The sequence below is a fragment of the Pseudorca crassidens genome, chromosome 12, assembly GCF_039906515.1.
Source record: "Pseudorca crassidens isolate mPseCra1 chromosome 12, mPseCra1.hap1, whole genome shotgun sequence".
NCBI classification, from domain to species: Eukaryota; Metazoa; Chordata; class Mammalia; order Artiodactyla; family Delphinidae; genus Pseudorca; species Pseudorca crassidens.
Window position 1 is genome coordinate 54,243,955 of NC_090307.1, and position 25,913 is coordinate 54,269,867.

At 37.0% G+C, this 25,913-nt stretch overlaps 1 protein-coding gene and 1 pseudogene across 3 annotated transcripts in view; one reads left to right on the forward strand and one right to left on the reverse strand.

Annotated features, from left to right (window-relative positions):
* Positions 1-25,913, forward strand: part of USP14 (ubiquitin specific peptidase 14) — a 46,634-nt gene that overhangs the window by 12,032 nt on the left and 8,689 nt on the right. For all 3 annotated transcript variants that reach the window (XM_067699561.1, XM_067699562.1, XM_067699563.1), the window contains exons 4-11: positions 3,059-3,163; positions 3,896-3,999; positions 13,902-13,960; positions 17,007-17,137; positions 19,223-19,303; positions 19,670-19,755; positions 20,433-20,547; positions 25,826-25,891. In XM_067699561.1, coding sequence (XP_067555662.1) covers positions 3,059-3,163; positions 3,896-3,999; positions 13,902-13,960; positions 17,007-17,137; positions 19,223-19,303; positions 19,670-19,755; positions 20,433-20,547; positions 25,826-25,891 — 747 coding nt within the window. The remainder of the gene's footprint in view (positions 1-3,058; positions 3,164-3,895; positions 4,000-13,901; positions 13,961-17,006; positions 17,138-19,222; positions 19,304-19,669; positions 19,756-20,432; positions 20,548-25,825; positions 25,892-25,913) is intronic.
* Positions 4,647-5,042, reverse strand: LOC137204207 (prefoldin subunit 4 pseudogene; annotated as a pseudogene).

Here is a 25,913-nt window from a genome sequence, read left to right on the forward strand (position 1 = left end):
TGGTCATTATATATTTTCCTTTTTATATAATGTGGATTCTATCGGTAGTATTTTGTTAAGTATTTTTGTGTCTCTTTTTTGTGAGAGATGGTTTGTAGTTTTCTTGAACTGTCTTTGTTTGATTTTTGCTATCAGTGTAATGCTGACCGTATAAAATGAGTTATGAAGCATTCATACCTCTCCTCTTTTCTGAAAGTTTATATATATATATATATATACACACACACACACACACACACACACACACACACACACACACATATAGTGTCTCATAGAATTCTCTAGTGAAGTTCTCTGGGCTTGGAGCTTTCTTGGTGGGAAGACTTTTAATTCAGAATTTAGAGTCTTTAATAAATGTAGGATTATTCAGATGTTATATTTTCTTTACACCGGTTTTGGTAGTGTCTTTTAAGGAATTGGTCTGTTTAGTTTAAATTGTTGGATTGATTGTCATACTACATTCTTACAGGATATCCTACAGATTCTAGAATCTGTAGTTCTGTCGTTCCACCCCTCCCCCAGCCCCCGTATTGGCAAATTGTGATTTCTTGCTTATTGTCTTTATCATCTAGGCAGAGGTTGTAAAGTTTCATTGATACTTTTTTCTCCCCAGTACAAAGAGTTAACTTTTGCTTGTTTATTTATTATTTTATTGATTTCCCCTCTTTGCTTCATTTCCTCCTTTTACTTTGATTTTAATATATACTTCTGCTAGCTTCTTAAGGTGGAAGCATATTTAATTTAATTTTAAGCCTTTTTTGTTGGCTTTCTACTTATCTCTATTGCCTGTTTTTCTATTGTGCCTATATATAGTGATTTTTTTTTTAAGTTTGTCCTTTAAAATTTTGATTGTGGTAATGGGCAAGTTTTTAAGATTTATATAGTTATAGACTAGAGACATGAGTCCTTTCATCTTTTATGTCAATTTTAGAAAATCTTCCAAAAACAGTAAGACTTTTTAGAAAATAAACAAATGTTTTGTAATTATTTGTTTCATTTTATTTACGTTTAAATCTTCAGTTTCTAATTCATTTTGGGTGTGGCATATCATGAGTTGGAGAACTCAAAGTATTTTTTTTCTAAATTATTGTCCTCAGCATTCTTCATTTTGTAATCTATTTTCTTAATAATTTTAAAGGTATTGTTGTTTTTAGTCTTTCTTCTTTTTCAGAAATTTCTTAGCTGTTGTCATGGGTATGAATTTGCTACATGAATGAAACATTTTGTAAAGTTTCAGAAAGGAATTTTGTTAAATTTATATGATAGTTTGGAATCACATCTTTACATAATTTTTCTATTCCAGAAATCTTTCGTGTCTTTCAGTTTCTTTAGGTGTTTTTTAATATCCCTAAGTAAAGCTTTATAGTTTTCTTATTAAAGTATTACATATTTCTTGTTATGTTTACTCTTAGATATTTGTTGGTATTCTTTCTTTTCTGTTGTATTTTCTAACTGACTGTTGCTAGTATATTCCTCAGATATTTGGTTTTCCTGAGACAGTTGTCTTTTTTTTTTTTAATAAATGTATTTATTTTATTTTTGGCTGTGTTGGGTCTTTGTTGCTGCGTGCGGGCTTTTCTGTAGTTGTGGCAAGTGGGGGCTACTCTTCGTTGCAGTGCGCGGGCTTCTCACTGCGGTGGCTTCTCTTGTTGCGGAGCACAGGCTCTAGGCACACGGGCTTCAGTAGTTGTGACACATGGGCTCAGTAGTTGTGGCTTACAGGTTCTAGAGCGCAGGCTCAGTAGTTGTGGCACACAGTGTTGGTTGCTCTGGGGCATATGGGATCTTCCCAGACCAGGGCTTGAATCCTTGTCCCCTGCATTGGCAGGTGGATTCTTAACCCCTGCGCCACCAGGGAAGCCCGACAGTTGTCTTTTAAGAAAGATTCTTTAGTGATAGCTTAGTACTGCTTTGCTATTATCTTATAGAAAGTTTAAATAAAAATAATAGGTGATAGAATGAAGATTGTTGGATTTGAACATAGGTACTCATAAGACTATGAGTTTGGTGACCTTATTAATTTACTAATTTTAATCTTCGTCTAGATATTTTTATTTTATTGTCCTTTTTTTAAAAAAAATTTCTCCTTCTGGCCTTTTTTTTTCTTTTAAACCTCTCTACCCTCTGTCTTTGTCTCAGATGTTTTTGTCTTCCAGAAAGATATTGAATAAGATGTTCACATTTCAGGATTATGAGACTTAAGGTGACAGTGTCTCTATTGTTCTTCTATTGTATGGAATGGTGTATCTGTACTGAATATAAGTATTCCCTTAAGTTAATAATGTGTAGAATTATAAAATTAGATATTTTGAACTAATTTATATGTTTGGTTTGATATTTTCTATTTAATGGAGATTTCAATGCTTTCAAAATATTTCTATTCAAATGTAAATAATGGTTACATTTCACAGTAGACTTTCATAGAAAGAATCTTATCAGTGCTTAGTGTGTTATGGGGAGAAATGATGCCACAAAATATTAATGATCATTTGAAGAATTCTCTCCTTTCCAATATTGAAAACATTCTCAGCTTTCTTTGTGACTGTGTTTTTTCTGTTAGCTTTATTGACGTATAGTATATAGAGAGTAAGATTCACCTACTTTAGTGTGAGAGTTTGATGGATTTGGTTAACTTTATACAGTCATGAAACCACTACCAGAGTCAAGATAAAGAAGTTCCACTATTCTAAGAAGTTTCCTTATACCCCTTTTCAGATAAGCAGATGACCTGTGGCCTGAGGCAGCCACCCTAGTACTTTTTTTTTTTTTTAACAGTTCAGTGATCTTTAATGTATTTACAGAGTTGTGTAACCTTCACCACAGTCTCATTTTGGAATATTTTCATCACCCCAGAAAGAAATGAGTTCCCATTTAAAGACACTCCCTATTCTCACCTTCATTTCTAGCAACCACTAATCTACTTTGTGTCTCTCTAGATTTACCTTTTCTAGCAAATAGAAGCATGCAACATGTGTTTTTCTGTGTCTGGCTTCTTTCATTGCACATAAACGTGATCAACTTTTCAGCATTTTCATGAAATTAATTTTTTTTTAAACAGGGAATGACTTTACTAATGATGGGGTCAGCAGATGCTCTTCCTGAGGAACCCTCAGCTAAAACTGTCTTCGTAGAAGACATGACCGAAGAACAGTTAGCATCTGCTGTAAGACATACCACATTTTATATATTTGATCACTACTTTTAAGAAATACAGTTAGTAAGATGGCTTTCAGAAAGCATCTACATGTTTTGAAGATTTAATCAATATTAAGATAGATGTTATTAGCAGTAAATAAAAGTTTTATCTTTGAAATTGGCTCAAGGAATCCTATTTTAATTGAATAATTCATTATAAAGTCAGTGAATATCTGTAATAAATATGTGTCTGGCAGATAGTGCTATTTAAATGTTTACTGTTATTTTATGGGAAAACAGGCTCAAAGAAGTTAAATAGTTTAAATGCTGGGATATTTAAATTCTTAAAACCTTCCATGTTGAAAATATACAGTTTATCCTTAATTTAAATGCAGTGTTGGTTTAGAAACTGGCCAACACACACTTGTCAAATATTATTATTATTTTTACTACCCAGCATTTATATAGTACCATTCATTTTTTTGAAGTGTTTCTGTATATATTTTGTTACCCTCTTCCAGTGATAAACCTGCAGATGAGGCAGAACTGATATGATTGTTTTCTTATTATTTTTAAGAAGGGAATTAAAACAGGATGATTGTCCGCATGATGCAAGTAAAATTTTTTGTTAGGGAAATAAAACATTGTTAAGGTAGAATAAATTGGTATGAGTTGGTAAATTGTATTTGCTTCAGTGTGTTTAGTGATTTATATATGCTGTGTCATCTTTTAAAAATGATTTAATCCTTTTCCGTATCAGATGGAATTACCATGTGGATTGACAAACCTTGGTAACACTTGTTACATGAATGCTACAGTTCAGTGTATTCGTTCTGTACCTGAACTCAAAGATGCCCTTAAAAGGTAAGACAGAAGAGAGATTGTTTTATGTCATATATATATATATATATATATATTAGCAGCTTTATCGTGATATAATCCATTTATCGTACAATTCACCCTTTTAACATGTTCAATTAGATGGTCTTTATTATATTCACAAGGTTGTGCAACCATCACCACGGTCTAATTTCAGAATATTCCCCTGCCCCCCAAGAAGAAACCTCATACTCATTAGCAGTCGCTCCTTATACCTTTCCCACCTCCAGCCCTAGGCAACCATTAATCTACTTTTTGTCTTACAGATTTGCCTATTCTGGACATTTCATATTAATGGGATCATACAGTACGTGGTCTTTTTGCTGACTGGCTTCTTTTACTTAGCATAATGTTTTCTACATTCATCCATGTTGTAGCATGATTCAATACTTCATTCCTTTGTATGGATGAATAATATTCCATTGTATGGATATACTATGTTTTGTTTATCCATCAGTTGATGGACATTTGGATTGTTTCCATATTTTAGCTATTATGAATAATGCTGCTATGAACACTCAAGCACAAGCTTTTGTGCAGATGAGTTGTTTTCATTTCTCTTGATTATGAGTGGGTTGCTCGGTCACATGGTAACCTCTGTTGAGCAACATTTTAAAAGTATTGTAAAATGTTTAGCGTTCTCCTGCTTCAAGGTTTATGCTGTTCTCCAGTTTTGCATATAACTAAACTTTCAAATCTGCTAACACCTGCTGCATTGATTCCACTCTGGATTCTAAGGTATCAGTTTCTTTTTGGAAATTTTTCTTTGCTTCTTCTAACATTTCTTGAAGTTTCTTCTTGAGAATGGCTAATGAAAACATCACTAATCTGATGAGATATCATTAAGCAGTTGTCATCTGCAAGTGTGATATCCTCACAAGCATCTCCTAAATTTTGGAGCTGTTTCTTTTTTAATTCTGTTTCTTCCTTTAACTGTGATTCTACTTGTATTCTGTGCACATTTATCTTTTGTTGATCTTCAGATGTAACATTGACATCTATGCAGTCATCTTCATGGTGGCTGCCATCTTGGGACTCTGTCTTTGATTATAGCCATCCTAAGGGTGAAATGGTATCTCACTGTGGCCCTCATTTGTATTTACCTAGTGACTAATGATGTTGAGCATCTTTTCATGTGCTTATTGGCCATTTGTATATCTTTGTAGAAATGTCTGATCAGCATATCCTTTTCCTATGCTTTAAATGGTTTGTCTTTTTATTATTCAGTTGTAAGTGTTCTTCATATATTCTGGGTACAAGTCCTTTTTCAGGTAATTTGCGAATATTTTCTTCCATTTTGTGAGTTGTCTTTTCACTTTCTTGACCGCATTCTTGTAGCACAGAAAATTTAAATTTTGATGTAGTTGAATTTTTTTTCTTGGTGTCATATGTAAGAAACCATTGCCTAATTTCTAGGTCATAAAATTTTTTTATGAGTTATATAGTTTTAGCTCTTACATTTAGGTCTATGATCCATTTTTAGGTGATTTTTTTGTATGGTGGGAGGTAGTTTTCCCCATTCTTTTGCATGCGGATGTCTAGTTCTTTCAGTACCATTTGTTGAGAAGACTAGTCTTTCCTGTTGAATTGTCTTAGCACCTTTTTTGAAAATTAATTGACCATAATGTATGTAATAAAAAGTAAGATTGGATTCTCGATTCTAGTCTAGAAACACATACGTTGTATGTTTATCCTTATACCAGTGAGTAACGGTTTTTAAAAGAAATAGAACTTTGTTTTTATACTACTGTATTTACAGTAAACAGTTATCCATGTTTTGAGAACATATCAAATAGTCTATAAAATGAGGGTCCCTTCTCTTCAGTGAGTATAAATGTGTAACTTTAAAAAATATGTAATTTAATTCTGACTACATTTATTACATCTGTTTTGATTCATACATTGCCAGTTATTAATATGTGGTGGAATTCTGAACTACAGTTTGGATTCTTAGCTTTATGAATGCTGTGTGGTTTTTTCTCCCCTACTGGCTCGTGAAATGCTTTGATAAAATTGAGCAGTAGAGAGGAGAGAGAAGGGACATGCAGAAACCTGAGAGTAACTGAAGGTTTTCCGAATTTCTCTGAAGTGAACACTTGTCAGGTATTTACATGAAGTTGCCTAGATTGCCACTAATATACTGCCAGTGCATAAGACAGAGCACCTGTTTTCAAGGTACTGATGGTCTGATGGAGGAAGACTACCAAGTAAACGGGTACTGTTTCAGAACAGCTTTGCTGGGAAATGTTAAAGTCAGTTATTTTTCCTCAGAGATTCATAGTTATTTCCCCACTGTTGTAGTGTGCCCATGGTTACTGATGAGAGGTCTGATATCAATCTCTATTCTTAATCTTTTGTCAGTAACTTTTAGGGTTTTCTCTTTATTTTTGTTTTCAACGTTTTCCAACAGTCCTAAGTGTGGGTTTTCTTTTATTTATCTCATTTAGCCCTCAGTGGGTGCTTTTAGTCTGAGGACTGTTGTCCTAAACTCTGGGACATTCTTAGCCATTATTTCTTCAGATATTGCTTCTCTTCTATTTTACCTTCCTCTTATATTCTAAATATTGGGGTTCTTGGATCTGTTGCTAATGTCTTTTTTTTCTCTGCACTTTTATTTTTATGTGCTGTGTTCTAGGAGAATGCCTCAGTTCTGTTTTACATTTCACTGATTTGTACGTTAGCTTTGTTTCACAACTGCTCATTTATCACAACCTTCTTTTTAATAAAATCTCCCTTTCTTAAGTTTTGGATATGATTCCTGCTTTTATTTCTCTGAGGCGCCAAAGTATTCTTATTTAAAGGTTTTTTTTTTTTCCTGTTTGGTCCTTTAACTTTGTTCTCTTTGGATATATAGATCTTCATTTCTTTGAAGATGGTGTACTTATCTTATGCAGTGTATTCTCTTGTGTCCCAAGTGCAAATTATCTGAATGAGTAGCTTGCTGGGGCAGCTCCCTGTCATAGAGGGTGGCTAGTTGGGACAGATTTGCCTTATTTCCAAGACTTCCTCTTTACTTTTTTCATCTGGGATTCCTTATTATAGCCTCTACGTCAAGGAGAGCTCTCTTTCATGTTTTGGAGTTAACTTCTCTAAGTTTTTTATAAGCAGGGAGATTTCATCTTGTTGCTTCCATTTTCTTGAAACCAGGTAAACTATTTTGAATTCTAAGTTGTTGCAAGAGGGTGGAAGCCCCTGTACTTACTAACTTAATCGATACAGAATGATGTGGATGGGGTTGTATGTCTTTGGGAAAATGACACTAACTGATAAAATAGGAATGAAAGAAAAGAGGACAATTCCATGAAAGATGCTTTACTGTTGGAGATGCTGAAGTTCATCCTCAAATGTATGGCAGGTTCTGGAGAGTGGGATGTATACTGATGAAGAGTAGAAAGAAAACGCATTTAAGAGAAACAGGCTGGATTAGCTGAAGAGAAGCAGTGAGGGCCAAGAACAATACCTGCAGATAAAATCTGGTTTGCTTGATGCTGCCCAACAGTGGAACCTCATCTTAATGTGGGAGTTCTAAATTTAGAACCTAAAGTGAAAAGTGTATATAATAAAAATTACTCTTGAAAATTCTATGTTACTTGTAAAAGACAGTATCACATGACAGTATTTTTGTCTTATTGGAGACTGGCAAGCCAACTCTTAGTAAGTACAAAATAGTCTTTTCATTAGCAATTACTAGACTGCTATTTTACTTTCATTTTCAAATTTGTAGAGGAATGATCTATTCTTGATAGAACTTAGAATTGATAGAATAAAATTGGCTGGACCAATGGCTGATAGAATTGATAGAATAAAATTGGCTGGACCCAGCTTTTTTGAGGGCATTTTATTTATTTTTATAAATTTATTTATTTATTTTTGGCTGTGTTGGTTCTTCATTGCTGCGCATGGGCTTTTCTCTAGTTGTGGCGAGTGGGAGCTACTCTTCGTTGCGGTGCACGGGCTTCTCATTGTGTTGGCTTCTCTTGCTGCAGAGCACGGACTCTAGGCATGCAAGCTTCAGTAGTTGCAGCACATGGGCTCAGTAGCTGTGGCTCCCAGGCTCTACAGCGCAGGGTCAGTGGTTGTGACGTATGGACTTAGTTGCTCTGTGGCATGTGGGATCCTCCTGGACGAGGGCTCGAACCCGTGTCCTCTGCATTGGCAGGCGGATTCTCCACCACTGCGCCACCAGGGAAGCCCTTTTTGGGGCATTTTAAATGTCCATTTTCTGTGTCTTTTTGAGTCAGTTTTGGTAATTTATTTTTTCCTACGAATTTGTCCCTATGTCTTTAAACTATTTTAGCATATGAGTTACTCTGTTTTGGGATCTATTTTTTTCTCCATTTTTATTTCGTATTAGTTATTTTTTCTCTTTTGATTACCTTGCCAGAGGTTTGTGTATTTTTCACAGAATCAGCTATTAGATTTATTCACTCAGTTCTTTCAGTTGTCTGATTCGTTCTACTTTTGTTTGTATTAACGTTTTATTTCTGTTTTCCTTAGGCTTGTTATATTATTTTTTAAGTTGCATGCTTGGATCATTAATTTATTCTCATGTAGGAATGAAAGTATTTAATTCTGAGATTTTGCTTGTTTTCTATTCATTAGATGAGATTGCTCAGATGTTTTTTAAAAAATGTTATAAAAGGGACTTGCCTGGTGGTCCAGTGGGTAAGACACTGTGCTCCCAATGCAGGGGGCCCGGGTTCGATCCCTGGTTGGGGAACTAGATCCCACATGCATGCCACAAGTAAGAGTTTGCATGCTGCAATTAAGTAGTCCACTTGCCGCAACTAAGCAGCCCGCATGCCACAACTAAAGATCACGTACGCCACAACTAAGACCTGGTGTAGTCAAAATAAATAAATATTTAAAAAATAAGTTATAAATTCTTATCTTTTCCTTTTGCCCCAAGTTTTTTGTTTTTTGCTTTTTTTATTGAAGTATAGTTGATTTACAGTGTTGTGTTAATTACTGCTGTCCAGCAAAGGGATTTGGTTATACATACATATATTCTGGTTTTTTAATATTCTTTTCCGTTATGGTTTATCACAGGATATTGAATATAGTTCTCTGTGTTATACAGTAGGACCTTGTTTTATCCATTCTGTATATAAAAGCTTACATCTGATAACCGCAACCTCCCACTCCCCCCCCCAACCCCCGCCCCCTTGGCAACCACCAGTCTGTTCTCTATGTCCATGATTCTGTTTCTGGGATAGGTTCATTTGTGTCATATTTTAGATTCCACATATAAGTGATATCATATGGTATTTGGCTTTCTGTTTCTGACTTACTTCACTTAGTATGACAGTCTCTAGTTGTATCCATGTTGCTGCAAATGGCATTCTTTCTTTCTTTTTTTATGACTGAGTAGTGTTCCATTGTATGTATGTGCCACATCTTCTTTATCCATTCAGCTGTCGATGAACATTTAGGTTGTTTCCATGTCTTGGCTATTGTGAACAGTGCTGCTATGAACATAGGGGTGTATGTATCTTTTTGAATTATAGTTTTGTCCAGATATATGTCCAGGAGTAGAATTGCTGGATCATATGGTAATTCTATTTTTACTTTTCTGAGGAACATCCATACTGTTTTCCACAGTGGCTGCACCAGCTTATATTCCCACCAACTGTGTAAGGAGGGTTCCCTTTTCTCCATACCCTCTCCAGCATTTGTTATTTGTAGACTTTTTTTAAAGGTATTATTATTTTTAAGAAATTTATTATTATTTATACTATTTAGTTTTTGCTGCATTGGGTCTTAGTTGCAGCATGCAGGATCTTTGTTGCGGCATGCGGAATCCTTAGTTGTGGCATCTGGACTTCCTAGTTGCTGCACGCGGGCTTCTTAGTTGCAGCATGTGGACTGTTTAGTTGCGGCATGCATGTGGGATCTAGTTCCCTAATCAGGGGTCAAACCCAGGCCCCCTGCATTGGGAGTGTGCAGGCTTACCCACTGGACCACCAGAGAAGTCCCTGCCCATTTTTGGATTGGCTTGTTTGTTTTTTCGTTGTTGAGCTGTATGAGCTGTTCGTATATTTTGGAAATTAAGCCCTTGTCTGTTGCATCATTTGCAAATATTTTCTCCTGTTGTCTTTTCGTTTTGTTTATGGTTTCCTTTGCTGTGTAAAACCAAAGTTTGCTTTTAATTATTGAATTATATAGAAACATATACAAATGAATTATCCCAGAGTGAACACATTCCTGTAACTGATGGGGATCAACAGAACTCTGTTAGCACTCCAAAAATCCCCTCACCAATCCCTTCCTATCCACTGCCCCCACCCTTCTTTGCAAAGTTGTTATACTCACCTGACTTCTAATTTTGAGTAATTTTGCTTATTTCGAACTCTTCATGAACAGAAACATACAGATTATGTTCATTTGAGTCAGGCTCGTTATATTTGGCTTTTCCATGTTGTGTGTATGTTCATTCATGTTCATGCTGTAGGGCAGTGGTCCCCAGCATTTTGGCAGCGGGGACTGGTTTCATGGAAGACAGTGTTTTCATGGACCAGTGTGGGGGTGGGGGGGAATGGTTTTGGGATGATTCAGAGCATTACATTTATTGTGCACTTTATTTCTGTTATTATTACATTATAATATATAATGAAATAATTACACAGCTCACCATAATGCAGAATCAGTGGGAGCCCTGAGCTGGTTTTCACTTGCCACTCACTGATGGGGTTTTGATATGAGTCTGCAAGCAGTTGGTTTATTATGGTCTCTGTGCAGTCAAACCTCTCTGCTAATGATAATCTGTATTTGTAGCCACTCCCCATCACTGCTTCAGCTCCACCTCAGATCATCAGGCATTAAATTCTCATAAGGAGCAAGCAACCTAGATCCCTCACATGCGCAGTTCACAGTAGAGTTTGCACTCCTATGAGAATTTAATGAGGCCGATGATCTGACAGGAAGCGGAGCTCAGGCAGTGACGCGAGCGATGGGGAGCAGCTGTAAATACAGATGAAGCTTCTCTCCCTTGCCTGCTGCTCACCTCCTGCTGTGCGGCTGGGCTCCTAAGAGGCTACATACTAGTACCATTTAGTGTCCCGGGGGTTGGGGACCCCTGCTGTAGGGTACACCATTGTATGTATATACTACCAAATAATTATTCATTTTTCTGTCAATGAATGTTTGGGTTGATCTGATCTGTGACTGAATGTTGTGAATATTTCACAGATGATAGAAAAGTCAAGACATCCTCTTTTTGTAGGTGATAAAGTATAATAGGCATTAAGTTTATTTGTTTTTTTTGGTTTCTTTTTGTTTTTTTTGCGGTACGCGGGCCTCTCACTGTTATGGCCTTTACCGCCGCGGAGCACAGGCTCAGCGCGCAGGCTCAGCGGCCATGGCTCACAGGTCCAGCCGCTCCACAGCATGTGGGATCTTCCCAGACTGGAGCACGAACCTGTGTCCCCTGCATCGGCAGGTGGGCTCTCAACCACGGCGCCACCAGGGAAGCCCTAAGTTTATTAATTACATTCAGATTTTCTATATCATTATTTAATTTTTATTTATTTGCAAAGATTATGAAAGGTACTCTATTGGTTCTTTTGTCTGAAAAACCTCTCAGTATTTGTATCTGTTAAAACTCTTAGTACCCCTGTCAATTCCTCCTCTTTTCTAGCAGTTTTTTCTTTGTGAAGTTCATTATGAATGTTTGGCTTATTGGATGGTTTTATCTTAATTAGGACTTATAAGTTTTCTTGGTATAATATTGAGAGTTTTAGGGGGATGGTATTAAATTAGCTATGATTTTTCTGTTCTCAGATAATATAAAAAAAAGATTGATAATTCATTAATGCAGCTTTTGTCATAAACGTAGTAATAGTTACCTACTCATGTTACCCTGTAACTAGATGTAAATTCATAACAGTGGCACTTATGTAGTTACATACTTCAGTGATGTTATGGGATGCATCTACTTTATGAGTACTTCGTTTTAACTTCAGAAGTGCCCTTTAAAAAGTTGCTAAACTGTCTGACAGGGAAACTATTATGATTTCTTTTTTTTTTTGGCGGTACACGGGCCTCTCACTGTTGTGGCCTCTCCCGTTGTGGAGCACAGGCTCCGGACGCGCAGGCTCAGCGGCCATGGCTCACGGGCCCAGCCGCTCCGCGGCATGTGGGATCTTCACGGACCAGGGCACAAACCCGTGTCCCCTGCATCGGCAGGCGGACTCTCAACCACTGCGCCACCAGGGAAGCCCATATGATTTTTATTTTTAAAATGAACATATATAATTTAGACAACATGCATTATTGTATATTGAAAAATTAAGAATTTTTTAGTTGCAAGAGTTTCCAAAAGATCTAAACAATTGAAAAAAAGAAAGAAAATTATTCCATTGAGTATAATTTAACATAATATTTTCTGTGACCTCTTTCATTCACTTACATAAGCACAGAGTTTTTTTTTTCTTTCTTGGCTGCATTGGGTCTTCGTTGCTCCACAGGCTTTCTCTAGCGGTGAGCGGGCGCTACTCTTCATCGCAGTGTGTGGGCTTCTTATTGCAGTGGCTTGTTTTGTTGCAGAGCACAGGCTCAGTAGTTGCAGCGCACAGGCTCAGTAGTTGTGGCACATGGGCTTAGTTGCTCTGCGGCATGTGGGATCTTCCTGGACCAGGGATCGAACCCATGTCCCCTGAATTGGCAGGCAGATGCTTAACCACTGTGCCACCACGGAAGTCCCCTTTTTTTTAAATTGGAATATAATTTACGTCTAGTGAAATGTATGCATCTTATGTGTTCAGTGTGATCAGTTTTGACAAATGCAAATTCTCTGTAACTCATTTTACAATCAGATATATAGAACATTTTCATCATCCCAGGACGTTTTATTGTACCTTTTCCCAGTCAACTGCCCATCTCCCCCAAGTAAGCACTGATCTTATATTAGTTTTGTGGGATCTCTCCCATTGCCCGGTGTTTTTACCTGAATGATAATTTTTGATCCTTTGTCGTAAAACATTGTATAAGTAACTACAGTGGTTTGGGTATTTCCTTTAGGGTGGCCAGTCCTTTGTACTGCTGTAAATTAACTGAGAATCATAAAAGTGAATTTAGAAATCATTTAATAGGAACCCTTCATTTTATAGGTGAGAAAACTGACTTGAAATTTAAGTGACTTATTTAGTGTTGTGTAGGAAGTTAGTGCTGAATATAGATTTATTGATTTTGATTTAATTTTTTTTGTTTGTTTGTGTTTTTGTTTTTGTTGTTTTTGCGGTACACGGGTACACTGTTGTGGCCTCTCCCGTTGCGGAGCACAGGCTCCGGATGCGCAGGCTCAGTGGCCGTGGCTCACGGGCCCAGCTGCTCCGCGGCATGTAGGATCTTTCCAGACCGGGGCACGAACCCGTGTCCCCTGCATTGGCAGGCAGACTCTCAACCACTGCGCCAACAGGGAAGCCCTGATCTAATGTTTTTGATCTAATGATTTTTTCTTCATTTCTGAAATTATATTTTATTTTCTTTGTAATAATGGATATTAAATATGTGCTTTTTAATTTTATTTTTTTAACATCTTTAGTGGAGTATAATTGCTTTATAATGTTGTGTTTCTGCTGTATAACAAAGTGAGTCAGCTATATGTACTTTTTTGTTTACACAATTTTTAGAAAATGTTATAGATGAGTTAGACAAGAGGAAAGAATTTAAAGTAGGCTTCATTCATCTAATTTCCGTTTTTTCTTAGCAGTCCTTTTTTGCCCATGTAATTCTTAAAGGAACAAGACCAGAAGAGAAGAAGAAAAAATGGTGGGAACAACTCAGAGAAACTTGTAGTTGAGGGTTTCATAATAAGTCCTTTGAACTAATTTCTTCCCATTTGAGTTTCAGAATAAAGTGAATATTTAATTCTGTCTTAATGTTCCTAGGTATGCAGGTGCCTTGAGAGCTTCAGGGGAAATGGCTTCAGCACAGTATATTACTGCAGGTCAGTATCTTAAATATACTACTTTTCAAGAGGGAGTATGGTATTCAATAAACGTCATTTTTCACTCACAGTTTTTTTAGTATCTTTCTGTTTTTAAAATGTATTTTTAAAACATCACCTCATTAAAATTAGAGTACTTACACTTACATGAAACAACTTGGGACTTTTTTTTTTTTTTTTGGCGGTACGCGGGCCTCTCACTGTTGTGGCCTCTCCCGCTGCAGAGCACAGGCTCTGGACGCGCAGGCTCAGCGGCCATGGCTCACAGGCCCAGCCGCTCCACGGCATGTGGGATCTTCCCAGACCGGGGCATGAACCCGTGTCCCCTGCATCGGCAGGCAGACTCCAGCCACTGTGCCACCAGGGAAGCCCTGTAATGGCTTTATTGAGAGATAATTCACATACCGTACTATTCACCCATTTAAATTATACAATTCACTGTTTTTTAGTTTACTCATAGAGTTATGCAGTCATCACCACAATCAAATTTAGAATATTTTCATCACTAGAAAATAAATCCTGTAACAGCAGTCACCCTGTTTCCTGCCACTACTACCAGCCCTGTGCAACCAGTAATCTACTGTCAGTCTGCGGATTTGCCAATTCTAGAATGTTGATATAAATGGAATTGTACAATACATGGTCTGTTTTGATGGCTTCTTTCACTTAGAATGTTTTTGAGGTTCAGCCACATCGTAAACATGTATCAGTACTTCATTCCTTTTTATTGCTGAGTAAGATTCCATTGTATTGGATATATCACATTTCATTTATCCTTTCATCATTGATAAGACATTTGGGTAGTTTCCACTTTTTGACCAATATAAATATTGCTAAACATTTGTGTACAAGTCTGTGTGGACATATGTTTTCATTTCTCTTGGGTATATGTCTAGGAGAGGAATTGTTGGGTCACATGGTAACTATGTGAGGAACTGCCAGACTGTTTTCCAAAGCAGCTGCATCATCTTATATTCCTCCCAGCATGTATGAGGATTCTGATTTCTTTGTATCCTCACTGACACTAGGTATTGAATGTCTTTGATTATCGCCATTCTAGGGGTGTGAAATGGTATCTCATTGTGGTCAATCATTAATTTGTAATACTATAAACAGTAGGTTTCTTTGCATCATTTGGAATTAGTGAGATTTTCCTCTAACCTTTTTCCCTGAAAGTAGATTCATTTGTTGAAATGTTTTGTTTTCTTTTTTGAAGATGTTGGGGGTAGGAGTTTATTAATTTATTTATTTAATTTTGCTGTGTTGGGTCTTCGTTTCTGTGCGAGGGCTTTCTCTAGTTGTGGCAAGTGGGGGCCACTCTTCATCGCGGTGCGCGGGCCTCTCACTCTCGCAGCCTCTCTTGTTGCGGAGCACAGGCTCCCGACACGCAGGCTCAGTAGTTGTGGCTCACCGACCTAGTTGCCCTGCGGCATGTGGGATCCTCCCAGACCAGGGCTCGAACCCATGTCCCCTGCATTAGCAGGCAGATTCTCAACCACTGCGCCACCAGGGAAGCCCCCTGAAATGAAGTTTTTACTGGGAAAATGTGATCATATATCTAGTTCATCTTGTAACTTACGTATCTAAGAGTTGCTCAGAATTTCAACAGCTTCTCCAGAGTCTTACAGGAGGTTTGCAGTATTTATGGGATGAAAAATACCGTTCTTTACTTTTTGCTTCTTGATTTTTTAAGTTTTTATTTTGAAATAAATTTCAATTCACAGAAAAGTTGCAAGAATTCACCAGTTACTAACTTTTTGTCACATCTGGTTCATCATTCTGTGTAATGCATGTTCTTTTTATCTGAACCATTTGAGAATAAGTTGCAGACATCCTGTTTTTTGTTCCTGAATACCTCAGTGTGTATTTCCTGAGAATAAGGACATTCATAGCCACAAGATGGTTATTTTTCAAAGTCTGGGAGTTTAACACTGATGTTAACTCGTAATACTGACTTGATTAAATTTTGCCAATTAACCCTGTATTGCCCATTATAAAGTTGTTTTTCTTTTTTGCTTCAGGAGCCAATTTAGGATCACACATTGCACTTAGTTATGTTGTTATGTCTCATTAGTCTCTTAATGTATAGTGTGTCTTTTGACCTTTTTCTTTCAAACTAATGAAGTATTTGAGATGCTCTGTTCATGGTATATATTAAATCATCTGGGTTTTTTTCTTGTTTTTCTTTTTTTTTTTTTTTTGAGAAGTGTATCCTTTAAAGTGTTATTACAATTTAGGCTTTTTTTATTTTAAAAATTATTAGCTTAGTAGGGATGCATAATTTCAGCTCTACCTCCTAAAATATTTTTTAAACATTGTGTTTAGTAGTTTTATTCAGGAACATTTCATTGAGTACTTACTTTGTGCTGAGATGTTATATTTTAGTATTTGCTATGCTAAATAGTCTGTATACTAATGATAACATTTCACATTTTAGTTAACAAAACAAGGCAAGATAAGCTAGATTAGAGTTTTGCTATACATGAAGTAAGGGCAAGGTGTGATAGCTAGGGAGTCAACAGAGAAAAAAGTATTCTGAACTCAAGAGCAGGGTTGAGTTTATGACCATCATGGGATTTATGGTCATGTTGAGAGAGGATAACATACTTCATTTAAACATACTCCAGATTTCAATACTCAGGAGTTCAGTACACGGGAACCAAGTATGGGCTTAAAGGGAGGAGGGCTGGGAGTGGTTACCTGACGTCCTGATAATGGCGGAACTGTAACATCATGCCTCTGTGATTCCTAGACAGAAGTTATGTGTTGTCTGTATTAAATGAATATACCTTGCTTTATTAGGGAAGACAAAGGCTGTCAAGGAGAGAGAGACATTGTTTATATCTAGTGATTGTATTGTAAAGTCTTCTGGTGAGTTAAGATTTAAAAACAAATTATTTTCTTATTAGGGATCCAACAATTGCAAAAGGAATACATATACTTAAAAATAATAGGCATTTCTTGGTATTAATTGAGAATTAATTTACAGTAGCATGTATTAAATATGTTACTATTTTACTAAGGAAGTATTTGCTTTGTTTTTAAGCCCTTAGAGATTTGTTTGATTCCATGGATAAAACTTCTTCTAGTATTCCACCTATTATTCTACTGCAGTTTTTGCACATGGCTTTTCCACAGTTTGCAGAGAAGGGTGAACAAGGACAATATCTTCAACAGGTAATCAGGGCAAGGTTCTGTGGTTTTTATTTTGTAAATGTAAAATTTAGGCGTCCTACACTTACTGGATTATATTTGGAAATACAAATAATCAGTCCTCTGTAGTTCACACCACCATTATCTCTTGCCTGGAGAGGTGCAGTAGTCTGTTAACTGATCATCTTGCTTCTGCCTTTTGTGGTGTTTCTCTATACAGCCCCAGAGTCCTTTTAAAAATGTAAATAAGATTATGCTGGTTTCCTTGTTCAGTACCTCCTAGTGACTTTCTGTCTCAGTCCTAAACAGTCTAGCTCCTGGCTACCTCTCTGAGCTTATCATGTGCCACTCTTCCCCTTGCTCAATTCTCTCCAGATACACTGACTTCCTTGCTATTTTTAAAAAACCCCCCAAGTATCCTCTTTCGGTAGGGCCTTTGCTCTTGTTCCTTTGGCTCCCAGGTGCATGGCTTGCTTCCTCACCTCATTCAGGTATCATGGCTCAAATGTCAAGGCATTAGAGGCTTTCCTTGACAGTCCTATTGAAACAGCACACTTCCCTTCCCCTAATCACTTTCTTTTTTTTTTTAACATCTTTATTGGAGTATAATTGCTTTACAATGGTGTGTTAGTTTCTGCTTTATAACAACGTGAATCAGCTATACATATACATATATTCCCATATCTCCTCCCTCTTGCATCTCCCTCCCATCCTCCCTATCCCACCCCTCTAGGTGGTCACAAAGCACCTAGCTCATCTCCGTGTGCTATGCAGCTGCTTCCCACTAGCTATCTGTTTAACATTTAGTAGTGTATATATGTCCATGCCACTGTCTCACTTCGTCCCAGCTTACCCATCCCCCTCCCCTTGTCCTCAAGTCCATTCTCTACATCTGCATCTTTGTTCATGTCCTGCCCCTAGGTTCTTCAGAACCTTTTTTTTTTTTTTTTTTAAGATTCCATGTATATGTGTTAGCATATGGTATTTGTTTTTCTCTTTCTGACTTACTTCACTCTGTATGATAGATTCTACGTCCATCCACCTCACTACAAATAACTCAATTTCGTTTCTTTTTATGGCTGAGTAATATTCCATTGTATATATGTGCCACATCTTCTTTATCCATTCATCTGTCGATGGACACTTAGGTTGCTTCCATGTCCTGGCTATTGTAAATAGAGCTGCAGTGAACACTGTGGTACATGTCTCTTTTTGAATTATGGTTTTCTCAGGGTATATGCCCAGTAGTGAGATTGCTGGGTCGTATGGTAGTTCTATTTGTAGTTTTTTAAGGAACCTCCATACTGTTCTCCATAGTGGCTGTGTCAATTTACATTCCCACCAACAGTGCAAGAGGTTTCCCTTTTCTCCACACTCTCTCCAGCATTTATTGTTTGTAGATTTTTCGACGATGGCCATTCTGACCAGTGTGAGGTGATACCTCATTGTAGTTTTTTTTTTTTTTTTTTTTTGCGGTACGCAGGCCTCTCACTGTTGTGGCCTCTCCCGTTATGGAGCACATGCTCCAGATGTGCAGGCTCAGCGACCATGGCTCACGGGCCCAGCCGCTCTGCGGCATGTGGGATCTTCCCGGACCGGGGCACGAACCTGTGTCCCCTGCATCGGCAGGCGGACTCTCAACCACTGCGCCACCATGGAAGCCCCTCATTGTAGATTTGATTTTCATTTCTCTAATGATTAGTGATGTTGAGTATCCTTCATGTGTTTGTTGACAATCCCCTAATCACTTTCTGCTCCCATATTGCTTTTTTTTCCTTCATAACCCTCTCTTCACTTGAATTTGTTATATTTTGTTTATGTTCCCCATTAGAACTTTTTCTGTTTTGTTGACTGTTGTGTATTCCTAGTGTCTAGAATAGTGTTTAGCATAATGATGAATTCACGAAACATCTCTTGAATGAATGAATAAACTATTCTGGAATTCTTCATTGTTTTGAAGATCATATAATATTTAATTTGGCTTAATATTTTTTAAGAAAAAAACTTCCTTCCCCTTCTCTAAGGAAACAGTAATTACTTTGGAAGCATTTTATAGATCAAACACTGTAATAGCCAGGATTACTTACTGTGTCACTTTTTAAATTACAGGATGCTAATGAATGTTGGATACAAATGATGCGAGTATTGCAACAGAAATTGGAAGCTATAGAGGATGATACTGTTAAAGAGGTAATTGAAATACATTTGTGAATATAGACTTTGATTCTCTATCCCACCCCCACCCTAAAGTCAGTTCATCTTAATAGGTAGACATGTACTTGAATACTTTAGATGCTGAATCTGTAGTTGGAACTTGACAGCTTGCATTTGATGCTTGAATTCAATGAATTATTTGCTAAATTTAATCAATTGAGATTATTGAGCATCTGTAATTTTTTGGTAATATTTTTTGATCAGTAGAAGAATTTTACAGAAAGGGATTACATTTTAAAAAGTCTAAATGTGTGTTACTAAACTGGATTGTGTGGGAGCCAATGTACATTAATATCCATATGAAGTAAAGTTGGAATTTTTATTTCATCTTAACTTTTGCAGACAGATTCTTCATCTGTACCAGCAGTGACACCTTCTAAAAAGAAAAGTTTAATTGATCAGTTCTTCGGAGTTGAATTTGAAACTACGTATCCTTATGAGCCAAGATTAGTATGACTGTAATCGTAACATAGAAGTGAATTGGTATAAAGAGCGTTGTTGCCTGCTGGAGTGGTGGGTGGGATATGAAGGAAAATTCTTCAGAGGTTTTTATGCTTAAAAAATATGGAAATTAGGAATTTGGAAAAATACACCCTTTGGAGTGCTCTTGAAGTTTAGATAAATGTACTCTTTAAGGACATTCATATTTTTTCCTAAGAACACCTTTAGCAGAATACCTCATTAATTCACCTCATAGAGAATTAATTTTTAATTATGAAATGGGATAAATCAGCTAAATTATATACATGAGATTGATATAATTAATAAAACATGAATTTAGGAGAATACTATTTTCTACATCATGGGTGGAAACTTAGAAAAAGATTTGTTTATCTATCGTTGGGTTATTAAGACCATTTTAAGACTATAAATACCAACTTAAATTTGTTGAGAGTTTATCCTTTTACACACATTCATTAATCCGTATTGTTGGTAAGTGAATGAGCATTTTTAAGTATATTAAAATGAATCTCTATTGGAAGACTGAAATGTTTTAAATACCAGTGAATGATGCTATTAATTTTAATAGCATTAGGATAACTTATTCAAGATTATATAACAAATTGAATGCCTATTGGAAAATTCCTTATCTTATTTTTCAAAGCATGAAATGTACAGAATCTGAAGAAGAAGAAGTCAGTAAAGGAAAGGAAAGTCAGCTTCAGCTTAGCTGTTTTATCAATCAAGAAGTCAAGTATCTTTTTACAGGACTTAAGTTGGTAAGGACAATTGCAGTTCCTCCCCATTGTTCGTAGATTCTGAATTTGCAAATACACCTACTTGCTAAAATGTATTTGTAACCCCAACATCAGTACTCATGGTGCTTTCATGGTCATTTGTAGATATGCACAGGGTGACAAAAATTTTGAGTTGCCTGACTCACACTGTTTCACCTGAGGTCCCCAAAGGTGATGCTCTGCCTTTTTTTTTTTTGCGCTACGCGGGCCTGTCACTGTTGTGGCATCTCCCATTGCGGAGCACAGGCTCTGGACGCGCAGGCTCAGTGGCCATGGCTCACGGGCCCAGCCACTCCGCGGCATGTGAGATCTTCCCGGACCGGGACACGAACCTGTGTCCCCTGCATCGGCAGGCGGACTCTCAACCACTGTGCCACCAGGGAAGCCCGCTCTGCCTTCTTGTTTCAGTGCTCATACTATAAACAAGTACCCTTTTTGCAGTAATTTTAATGCCACATTTCTTGCATTTTTGTGCTTTTTGTTGGTGATCTTGCTGTTTATAATGGCCTTCAGGCATAATGCTGAAGTGCTGTCTGGTGTTCTAAGTGCAAGAAGGCTGTGATGTGCCTTAAGGAGAAAATAACCTTTGTTAGATAAGCTTCATTCAGGGATGAGTTATAGTTTACTTGACTGTGAGTTCAGTGTATGTTAAGGTGTCATTAAATAGCAGAAACACACATAAAACAAGGTTGTGTATTGATTGGTTGACAAAAATGTTGTGGCCAGAGGCTCGAAGGAGGCCTCTGAGGGTATTATAATGAGGATATATTAATAATTGTGAGGTAAAAACTGGGGTTGTACTGTGCAAATACGGGCATGTAGTCATTCTGCCATTGCACTAGTATTCAAGTTGAGGCCCTAGAATTTAAGTGACTTAATTGGTTTGTGGCAGAGCCAGAAATAAAACTTGCTTGTCTTATTATTCAGTTAGTACTGTTTCCCCAGTGCCATACTAAAGAATCCACCCTAATGAGCAGATTGATAAAAAAGAACAATTTTGCTTGCCTAACATTTATTTGATATGGTTTGGGGGAATATGTACATCTCTTGAATGATGGGCAGTGAATTGGGGCAGGGATTACATTGAAAACAAGATTATTTGTTGTCAGGGAGCTCTCATTTACAGTTTGGGGTAAGATTGGTTAGGGAAAGTATTGGTAAATGTTTCTATAAGAAACAGATAGATAAATAATGCTATTCTTTGCCCTGTGATAACTGAGGGAAGAGGTGTGGTGAGGCATAATGGCTTTTAAGAGAAGTTCACTTGAAAAGCATACGTAAATATATGCAAATCAATATGATAAACCATATTAACAAATTGAAGGAGAAAAACCATATGATCATCTCTCTAGATGCAGAAAAAGCTTTCCCCAAAATTCAGTACCCATTTATGATATAAACCCTTCAGAAAGTAGGCATAGAGGGAACTTACCTCAACATAATAAAGATCATATATGACAAACCCACAGCCAACATCGTTCTCAATGGTGAAAAACTGAAACCATTTCCTCTAAGATCAGGAACAAGACAAGGTTGTCCACTCTCACCACTGTTATTCAACATAGTTTTGGGAGTTTTAGCCACAGCAATCAGAGAAGAAAAAGAAATAAGAGGAATCCAAATCGGAAAAGAAGAAGTAAAGCTGCCACTATTTGCAGAAGACATGATACTATACATAGAGAATCCTAAAGATGCTACCAGAAAACTGCTAGAACTAATCAATGAATTTGGTAAAAGTAGTAGGATACAAGATTAGTGCACAGAAATCTCTTGCATTCCTATACACATGATGAAAAATCTGAAAGAGAAATTAAGGGAACACTCCCATTTACCATTGCAACAAAAAGAATAAAATACCTAGGAATAAACCTACCTAAGGAGACAAAAGACCTGTACACAGAAAACTATAAGACACTGATGAAAGAAATTAAAGATGATACTAACAGATGGAGAGATATACCATGTTCTTGGATTGGAAGAATCAACATTGTGAAAATGATTGTACTACCCAAAGCAATCTACAGATTCAGTGCAATCCCTATCAAACTGCCAATGGCATTTTTCACAGAACTAGAACAAAAAGTTTCACAATTTGTATGGAAACACAAAAGATGCCAAATAGCCAAAGCAATCTTGAGAAAGAAAAACGGAGCTGGAGGAATCAGGCTCCTGGACTTCAGACTATACTACAAAGCTACAGTAATCAAGACAGTTTGGTACTGGCACAAAAACAGAAAGATAGATCAATGGAACAGGATAGAAAGCCCAGAGATAAACCCACACACATATGGTCACCTTATCTTTGATAAGAGACAAGAATATACAATGGAGAAAAGACAGCCTCTTCAATAAGTGGTGCTGGGAAAACTGGACAGCTACATGTAAAAGAATGAAATTAGAACACTCCCTAACACCATACACAACAATAAACTCAAAATAGATTAAAAACCTAAATGTAAGGCTAGACACTATAAAACTCTTAGATGAAAATATAGGCAGAACACTCTTTGACATAAATCACAGCAAGATCCTTTTTGACCCACCTCCTAGAGAAATGGGAATAAAAACAAAAACAAATGGGAACTAATGAAACTTAAAAGCTTCTGCACAGCAAAAGGAAACATAAACAAGATGAAAAGACAACGCTCAGAATGGGAGAAAATATTTGCAAATGAAGCAACTGACAAAGGATTAATCTCCAAAATTGACAAGTAGCTCATGCAGCTCAATAACAAAAAAACAAACAACCCAATCCAAAAATGGGCAGAAGACCTAAATAAACATTTCTCCAAAGAAGATATACAGACTGCCAACAAACACATGAAAGGATGCTCAACATCACTAATCATTAGAGAAATGTAAATCACAACTACAATGAGGTATCACCTCATTATAAGTCAGAATGCCCATCATCAAAAAACGTACAAACAATAAATGCTGGAGAGGGTGTGGAGAAAAGGGAGCCCTCTTGCACTGTTGGTGGGAATGTAAATTGATACAGCCACTATGGAGAACCATATGGAGGTTCCTTAAAAAACTAAAAACAGAGTTACCATACCACCCAGCAGTCTCACTACTGGGCATATACCCTGAGAAAACCATAATTCAAAAAGGGTCATGTACCACAATGTTCATTGCAGCTCTATTTACAATAGCCAGGACATGGAAGCAACCTAAGTGTCCATCGACAGATGACTGGATAAAGAAGATGTGGCACATACATACAATGGAATATTACTCAGACATAAAAAGAAACGAAATTGAGTTGTTTGTAGTGAGGTGGATGGACCTAGAATCTGTCATACAGAGTGAAGTAAGTCAGAAAGAGAAAAACAAATACCATATGCTAACACATATATATGGAATCTAAGGAAAAAAAAATGGTTCTGAAGAACCTAGGGGCAGGACAGGAATGAAGATGCAGACGTAGAGAATGGACTTGAGGACAAGGTGAAGGGGAAGGGTAAGCTGGGAAGAAGTGAGAGAGTGGCATGGACATATACACTACCAAATGTAAAATAGATAGCTAGTGGGAAGCAGTCACACGGCACAGGGAGTTAAGCTCGGTGCTTTGTGACCACCTAGAGGGGTGGGATAGGGAGGATGGGAGGGAGATGCAAGAGGGAGGAGATATGGAGATATATGTATATGTATAGCTGATTCACTTTATTATAAGCAGAAACTAACACACCATTGTATACTGCAATAAAGATGTTAAAAAAAAAGTAATAATAAAAGCATACAGATACTAGCTTACCGCCCTAAGTCCTATAAAAAATTATGATGCAAGTTTTGGGGCATCAAAACGTGCTGTAAATGTTAATTGGAGAGTGTGGTATAGAATGTTTCGGCAGGGACTCTCCAGGGTGTATTCTTCGTAATTTTATAAAATTCCAGGATGCCTGGAACTTCTAGATGATCATGAATTGATGATAATGATATGTAGCTTACCTGATGAGTAACATTGTACCATGTATTCTTTCTTTAACAACATGTATTAATGAGATGTTGTATTTGTTGTCTTGGTAATTTTTTAGATTTCTTATCATCATTCGTTTTATTTTTGAGTAATTTTGCTCCACATTTCTTTACCTCTTTGTTGCCAGATAAACTTGGTTAAATGTTAAAAAGCTACTCCATGGTGCTTTCTTTTGTAATTAGTAATTTAAAAAAATCAAACCTGAAACAATTTTTATACAAGTATAACATGCTTGTTGAACATAGAATATATACCAAATAGTTCTCCAAGTTTTCTCCATGTACAAACTCATGTAATTCTAACAATAGCACTGTCACGTTAAATGCTGTTAGCACCATTTACAGACCATGCACCATTTACAGATGATGCCCAGAGGGATAACTGTCTTGCTCAGTGTCACACAGGCTGTAAGGAGTGGAATGGCAGACATGATGGTTATAAGATATAATGGCTAAAGGCTTTCCCACATTTATTAGATTAACAGAGGTTTTCTGTGTTACGACTTTTCTCAGATTTAGCAATAACTGATTTGTTCTGGAAGGCTTTGCTAAATAAAGCGTAAAGAACAAGGGTTATCTGCATTCTCTTAATTTTCTTCTAATATGAATATTCTGTTGATCCATAAGTAGAGGAATACCATGAAAGGCTTCCTTAGGTTGTATAAAATACAGTATAAACTCTCAGAATCTGAGCATTTGGGTCATAATTAAAAGACTTCAAATATTATTTACATTCTGAGGAGTTCATGCCAGTAAAAATTGATGCCTTTTAAGAACTGAACCATGGGGCTTCCCTGGTGGCGCAGTGGTTGAGAATCTGCCTGCCAATGCAGGGGACACGGGTTCGAGCCCTGGTCTGGGAAGATCCCACATGCCGCGGAGCAACTAGGCCCGTGAGCCACAACTACTGAGCCTGCGCGTCTGGAGCTTGTGCTCTACAAGAGAGGCCACGACAGTGAGAGGCCCGCGCACCGCGATGAAGAGTGGCCTCTGCTCTCCACAACTAGAGAAAGCCCTCTCACAGAAACAAAGACCCAACACAGACAAAAATAAATAACTTAATTAATTTAAAAAAAAAAAAAAAAAAAAAGAACTGAACCATATCTAAAAGCCTTCCCACATTGTCTTCATTCAAATTATTTCTCAGGGGTATAAATCCGTTGACGTCCTGTGTGTTGTCTATTAATTAGTAGTGCTGATAATTTTTAAAAGAATTAAAGATATAACTGTATTGCAGAAGAAAATTCTTTAATGTTTGGACTTCTGTTATGTTCTTTTTTAGCGACTTCAGGAAGAAATCACCAAACAGTCTCCAACATTGCAAAGAAATGCTTTGTACATCAAATCTGTAAGTTTTGGAATCCAGTTCC